Source organism: Cupressus sempervirens, chromosome 8 (assembly GCF_028749045.1).
Source record: "Cupressus sempervirens isolate cs-2001-9-10 chromosome 8, ASM2874904v1, whole genome shotgun sequence".
Classification (NCBI taxonomy): domain Eukaryota; kingdom Viridiplantae; phylum Streptophyta; class Pinopsida; order Cupressales; family Cupressaceae; genus Cupressus; species Cupressus sempervirens.
In genome coordinates this window covers 753067128-753074844 of record NC_143125.1, presented here as the reverse complement: position 1 = coordinate 753074844, position 7717 = coordinate 753067128, and the positions used below count along the sequence as shown (strand labels likewise).

Below are 7717 nucleotides of genomic sequence, written 5' to 3'. Positions count from 1 at the left end.
ACAGGCAATTGACACATATAGAAATAGAGAGTTAAGATATTGCATGCAATGTTAAAATTGCTAATGATATGCTATAAAGACTGAGTGGATATCTGAATTTTTCAATTTAATTCAATATGTCACATCATTATCATTATTATAAGTAAAAAAAAGTAATTTGATTATTTTTATATTCTACCAACATACAATATTTGTATAAATACATTCAAAAATAGTTTTAATTCAACCATGATTTAGAAATTTGTAAGCACATCTAACTTAAGTTGAATTTCAATTCAAAGATTACATTCAAACACATCGCACTATGTTGAATTTCAATTCAAAGACTATATTGAAACATAATGCACCATATTGAAGGAAACAAAACACAGACTGCCCGATTATAATAAAGTCGGCCAGTGTTTATCGAGGGGAACGATTGTACAGTCATCATGTCTTCAGTTTCATTCTGGCTGTACCTCACTTTTGCCTTGGCAATGCTCACGCAGATGACCCGTCTCTTCATCAATGGATGCCCACCCGACGAAAGAAATTACTTGTTGGATTTCAAAGGAGGCCTCTCTGATCCGGCTGGTCGGCTTTCATCGTGGCAGGGCAACAATTGTTGCGAGTGGATGGGTGTTCGTTGCGACTCCCACTCAGGCCACGTCATCAGCCTTCGTCTCAGAACCCCCTTCGCTAGATTTTACTGGTACAATCCCAAAAACCTTAGCGGGGTGATACATCCGTCGCTGTTTAATCTGCAGAATCTTCAGCACCTGGATCTCTCGTACAATGATTTCAACGGTACTCCCATTCCTCATCAGCTAGCAAAACTACAGAGCCTTAAATTCCTTAGCTTGGGATATGCTGGTTTTGGAGGCGAGGTCCCTCTGGAGTTGGGCAATATTACAACCTTGCGCCACCTCGATCTATCAGCAACTTATTTATTTTCCTTGCAGAGTGGAAGGTTCGCAGAAGGGATACAAAATCTGAGAAGCTTGGAGTACCTTGCGATGAATGCTGTGAATCTGTCAATGGCAAATGAGGATTGGGGTAATGCCCTCAACAGCCTCTCTAATCTGAGGGAGATTCACCTCTCTGGATGTGGACTTTCAGGTACAATACCTTCTCTCCTCAACCTCACTCACTTATCCCATCTCCATCTCTCAGAAAATTCATTTGATCCCCCATTCCCATCTTGGTTTCAGAATGTCTCGTCATTGGTTTCCCTTGATCTGTCTTATTGTCGTCTCAACGGTTCAATCTTTCCAGACTTTTTGCATCACTCGAGCCTCAGAAATCTTGACATTTCATCAAACCAGTTGGAAGGAAACCTAGCTTTCATTCGACAGCAATCCTCTTCATTAGAGAATCTCAACCTCCAGGAGAATAGTTTAGAAGGAATAATTCCCCTTTTCTTTCTAAATTTTACAAAACTTAGAAATTTGCTTCTTGCAAATAATAACTTAACAGGGGACATACCTCCATTTGGATCTGTATTTGGGAAGGTTTTAAGACTTTCAATAATTGATCTTTCGGAAAACAATTTGTCAGGCAATATACCATCCTCTATTGGATGTCTTCCTCGATTGAGAAGCCTCATTCTGTATAGTAATCGACTCTCTGGAGAGCTACCAGATAGTCTTTTAAAGCCCACTATACTAGAAAAACTGAGACTTTCTTCCAATAATTTAACAGGAGGATTTTCTCTTTCCGTTATGGATAACTTAACTCACCTTCGAGAATTGAGCCTTTCTAATAATAGTTTTGCAATTACCATTCCTTCAAATTGGATTTCCCCGTTTGCCCACTTGGAGTTCCTGGGATTGAGCTCTTGCAATATTGAAGGCCATTTTCCTGTTTTTCTATCGACTCAATATTCACTAATGGAATTGGACCTCTCACATAACAACATTGTAGGAAAAATTCCTAATTGGCTATGGTATCTTCCCCTTCATACGCTCATTCTTTCAAATAACCAGCTGCAAGGTCCTCTGCCCTCGGTAATATCCAACTACTTCTTCATGTTGGACTTGAGAAGAAACAAGCTGCAGGGCTCTCTTCCGTCTTTTAGGAATTGGATTGAAAACGAGGTACATTTGTTTGACGCGTCAGAGAATAGTTTTAGTGGTTCCATTCCTGCTACAATGTATGCTTATAGTTTACTACTGTCAAGCAATAATTTGACAGGAGAGATTCCACCTTCATTCTGCTCAAATATAAGTCAGAACGGAGCTCTCCACTTGTCAAAGAACAATCTGAGGGGCACCATTCCTCCAGATCTGGGGAGCTGTGAAAGTCTGTGGTTCATAAATTTGGCAGAGAATGATTTGCAAGGGGAGATACCAGAACAACTAGGAAATCTGACAGATCTTCAAACAATAAATCTCTATGGCAACAATTTACAAGGCACCATTCCTTCATCATTCATTAAGTGTACAGGGCTAAAAGTTTTTGATGTGGGAAGCAACCAAATTCAGGGGAACATCCCTGTTTTATTTGGAGGGCTGAAAAACCTGCGAATTCTGGGCTTGGCTTCAAACAAATTTGAAGGCAATATTCCTGCCTTCCTACTCGAGCTGAAGTCTTTACAGATCTTAGATTTATCTCACAATTATTTATCGGGACGCATTCCTAAAAATATAGGAAAGCTAGATGCTATGGTCCATGTATCACATAACGACGAGTCAGAGTTTGGTCGGAATGGCGGAGGAAGTACAAGTGATTTTGATGACATTGAGTTCATGATCTGGGATCAAGTTACTCTTTGGGTTAAAGGGCGGACAACTCCATATGAAAAGATATTCAAGGCATTTAGATTCATTGACCTGTCTAACAATGAGCTATCAGGCAATATTCCTCCACAGGTAGGACTTCTCAAGGGACTTAATGCTTTGAACTTTTCAAGAAACAAGTTGAGTGGATCCATTCCACAATCTATGGGAGCTTTGGTTGAACTGGAGTCCCTGGATCTCTCAAGAAACAAATTGTCTGGAAAGATTCCATTAGAGCTTCTGAACCTCACTTTTCTTGAAGTTCTGGATGTTTCATACAACATGCTTTCTGGTCTGATACCGCAAGGCAAGCAATTTGCAACCTTCGAGGCGTCTTCTTTTGCAGGAAATCGAGATCTACATGGACCTCCATTAGAAAATAGAACAAAAGAAACTGAAGAAGAATCGCACAAAAGAGAGACACAGACAGGGACAGAGGCAGAGGCAGAGGCAGAGGAGGAAGAAGAGGGTGAAATGAAGAGGTGGTGGGCAATTTCAGTGGGATTGAGTTATGGGGTCGGATTTGCCATTGTAATTGCAGTGTTGTGCTTCCATATCAGATGGAGAGTTAGATATTTCAGCTATCTGGATAGTCTGATGCCTCGCCTCTTTGGACGACAACATTGAAATAGATTATGCATAATCCACCGCTTCCACATTTTTAACATTTTTCCTTCGAAAAGTAGTTTTTATATTTTCATGGATTTTCTGAATCATTAATGTACTAGGGGAGAGGACCCAGAACTTGAGCATGTATGAATTGTTGTGAGGGTTGTTGAGATACTTTGATTCAACAATAGTATTGATATAATCTATTGATTGAACAAGAGGATATTGATATTTAACTATTTGTTTGTCAATATTTATTAGAAAATAAATCATTAAAAAATTATATTACATATATCATTAAATTGCTAAAATTGAAACAAGTAATGGACAAGGTACATTCTTTGTTTGCTCCATTTCAAACAATTAAAAAATTTAGTTTGCATAAATCAAATTACATTTTATACAATATAAAGAAATAGTACAAAAATATTATATTTTAAAGTGTATACTTTTAGCTAAATAGTTGTCCAAATACATAGACAAGACATAAAACATTATGTGTTTCAGATGTAATAACAGTTGTAGACCTGTTCAACTTCCACTGCCATTACAATACAAATAAATAAACATTCATTCTGTCACTCATCCAATCTCTCACAATCTTTTATAATCAATGCTGGACTTAGAGTCTTCCACAAGCAAGATTGGAGACTTTGACAACCATATTTAGTACCTGCATCAAACATATGAATAGGTCTGAGCTCACGAATCCATAGAAATCAAACAATTTTTTGTATTAAATGCTGAACTTAAGAGTCTACGAGAAGCAAGTTTGGAGTCTTTAACAAGCCAAATTAAGTACCTTCAACATAAATATGGAATGGTCGGAGCTCACCAAGCCATTCAAATCAAACAATTAATGCAACATCTCAAAAATTGCTCCTTGAAACTTCTTTGTCAGCCAATCAAAACAGAGACTTTGAAAGCCACGGATCAACAAAGCCAACAAAATCCCAATTTCAAATTCAAATTGTTAGAGGGAAAAATTATGTATTAATATGAAATGCTGTGATAGAGTCCTTTTACAATTGTGATGACATTCTCTGTGAGCACAAAATACTGGCATTAACATTCTCTGTGAGCACAAAATACTGGCACTAACATTCTCTGTAAGCACAGAATCCATATTGTCATAAAGGACTGCATAGAAGAGAATATCAAACTACTGAAGATATCAGAGGGCTCAGTTAATCCAGGTATTTTACAGAAATTTTTTAGCTTGATTTTTCAATGTTGTAGTTACAAAATATAATCTTGTCACTATCCATACAGCATAGTATATTTATGTTCTTTCTCATATACTATGTTATTATTTGTGGGAGAAAAATAGTCATTAATAGGATTTTATTGTTATTATTTCTGTTATTTCTCATTTAATATGCTGCTGTTTGTGGGAGAAAAACAGTCAATAATAAAATTCTATTCTTATTGTTTCTATAAATGTTGTTTCTATCATTTTTTTCTGAAAACAATATAGTCCTATCACAATCCATACAGCATAGTGTATTTATGTTCTTTCTCATATACTATGTTATTATTTGTGGGAGAAAAATAGTCATTAATAGGAATCTATTGTTATTATTTTTGTTATTTCTCATATAGTATGCTACTGTTTGTGGGAGAAAAACAGTCAATAATAACATTCTATTCTTATTATTTCTATAAATGTTGTTTCTATCAATTTTTTCTATAATTGTTGCATTGTTGTGTCAATTCAATATTGTTATTGTCCCTTTGATAATCTGGGTTCAAAGAGAAGCATGAAAGTATACTACACATGAAAGTATACTGCATGAAATTATACTTTCACACTTCTTTGTGAGCCCAAATTATACTTTCATACTTCTCTGTGAGCCCAGATTACCACGTTATATGTAGGTCAACATTTGATGTTTCTTTGTTCAGACAATATGACAGCAGGAAAGAGAAGAAGCAAAAGAACCACCCGAAAATTAAGAACTCGTTATCCACGTGGTGTTAAGTTGCATGTGGTTGAGTCTGATGACGGTGACAATTCAGCTAGGCCAATTGCTGACAACACAAATTGCAATCATGCTGCCAATAATGGAGATAAGGTAGATGTTGTTGTAAAACCTTCTGAAGATTAAAAAAATAAGAAAAAGATACAAGGCAATCAGTGGACGGAGGAGGAGATGGAAGGTGCCATTCAAGATGTTGAAGGCAATTGTTTTTCTATAAGAGGGGCAGCTAAAAAGTGGGGAATTCCTAGTAGTAGCTTAACATATTGGCTATCAGGACTCACAACAACAAAAAGAAAAGGAACACCAACGATTCTATCATTGCAAGAAGAGATGGAGGTTGTTCAATGGTGTAAGGATTTAGCTCAGCTTGGTCGTGGATTGGAAGTAATTCAACTCAAATCACATGTGGCTCACATCTGTCAAACAAGGCCAAATCCATTCAAGAATGGCTTACCAGGGAGGTCATGGTGGGTGGGATTCCGCAAACGCCATCTAGATTTGACAATAAGGACTGCAAAGGGTCTAGATAGGGATAGAGCAGTGATGCTACGACCAAGTATTGTTGCAAATTTTTATGACAATTTAATAGAACTGTATAATGCTAATCACTATGAACTAACTCACATATGGAACTGTGATGAAACAGGGGTGCAAGTAGGCAAAAATTGTGGCATGCAGGTGATTGCAAAGCTAGGTTGCAGAAGTGTGTCCCAAGTCTTATCTAAAAGTCGTGAATGGATCACAATATTGTGTTGTGTAAATGCAGCTGGTCACAGCATACCGAGCTTCTGTCTTTTCAAAGCAAAAAGAACACTTAAAAATTACATTGCTAAATGTGAAGCAGGAGCTTGCATGGCAGCACAAGCACATGCTTGGATGACAAAAGAGTTATTCTTAAATTGGTTGCATCATTTTTCTAGGTCTGTACCAGGTGGTTCTTCATCCAAAAATAGGCATCTCCTCATCTTTGATGGGCATGGAAGCCATATTGCCTATGCAACAATTCAAGAGGCAAGATCTTTAGGCATAGATCTTATTACATTGCCTGCTCACACTAGTCATAAACTACAGCCATTAGATGTAAGTGTTTTTTCTCCATTCAAGACATATTTCAAATCTGAAAGGTCAAAATGGATGGCCAAAAATCCACATATAGAGATAAGGAGAACAGAATTGGCAGAACTTGCAAGCAAAGCTTTCAAACTTGCCCTTGTGTCTGACAACATAAAGGTTGGTTTTCGAAGGACTGGAATTTGGCCACTAGATAGAGATGCACTTTGTAATGACATGAAGCCAAGTGATGCATTCAATATACAAGATGAAAATGAAGCTGAAGGCATTGCAAGCATCTTGAGGTTAGCTGGTTATGAAGATGATGAAATTGAACAATGTTTGGCACATATGACAAAAGAACAACATACAAATGATACAAATGAAAATAGAAATTCACCAACATATGATGTGTTTTCACCAACACATGTCAGCTAGACACAATATGAAAGTGACTTGCAGGCTGAAATGTCTTTGCCAACATAGTTTGATACACCTAACTGGATTAAAGAAGGGGCAAAGGACTTGGGAGTGCAGATTGATTTCCAAAATGAGGACATTTCATTGACCATGCCTTCTCCACCTCCACTGCCAAGATCAGAAGTGGTTCATTATTATGCAGAAATAACAGATTGGGACACTTCAAATGTGGAACACAATGCAAATCAAGATGGGCAAGTTGAACCTATTCAAGATGCAATGAATACATCTGCAGCTTTTGAGACAGAAGATGAACAAGTGTTATGTAGTAAGGGGTCATTGAGAAATTTTTTGAAGCTACTAGTTGAGAGGGTTACAAAAAAATTCACTCCTCATAATACTACTCTTAGACTGGGTAGGGGATCTCAAATACTTACATCAAATGAGTACATGATATTGCAAGAGCAACAAGAAGCAAAGAAGGTTGAACTTGAGGAGTTAAAAGAAAGGAAGAAAAAACAATTGGAAGCAAAGAAAATTAATCAAATTGAGATATGAAAAAGGAAACATGAGCAGAAGCTTGAAAGACAGATAATAAAAGAGAGGAAGCAAGAGGAAAGGGAGAAACAAAAAAAGGAAAAAGAGTTGAAAAAGAAAGAAAGACAAGAATGCAGAAAAGGTAAGCTATCAGTAAAGCAGTTGAACAAAGGACATGGACTTGGATCTGTTGTTGGAGAGGGGAGTACTTTGCTAACATCTTTCCCTAAACATCATCAAATTGTAGGAAACATGTTTGACAATATGCCCCAAGAGAGTAATCCATTAACACCTTTGCTTGAACATCATTAAATTGCAAATCTCCACAGTACTCCCACCACCCCCCTACCTAAACATCATTAG

The 7717-nt window shown here is 37.1% G+C and overlaps 1 protein-coding gene across 1 annotated transcript; it reads left to right on the top strand.

Moving 5' to 3' along the window:
* Positions 1-242: 242 nt before the first annotated feature.
* Positions 243-3478, top strand: LOC149544615 (receptor-like protein 7). The gene has a single exon (XM_089795212.1). It carries the CDS (start codon positions 432-434, stop codon positions 3381-3383), a length of 2952 nt encoding a protein of 983 aa, XP_089651338.1. The 5' UTR covers positions 243-431; the 3' UTR covers positions 3384-3478.
* Positions 3479-7717: the final 4239 nt, after the last annotated feature.

Bases quoted from the DNA above. Each gene is read 5' to 3' on its own strand.
- LOC149544615 (XM_089795212.1), top strand. From the start codon at position 432: ATGTCTTCAGTTTCATTCTGGCTGTACCTCACTTTTGCCTTGGCAATG.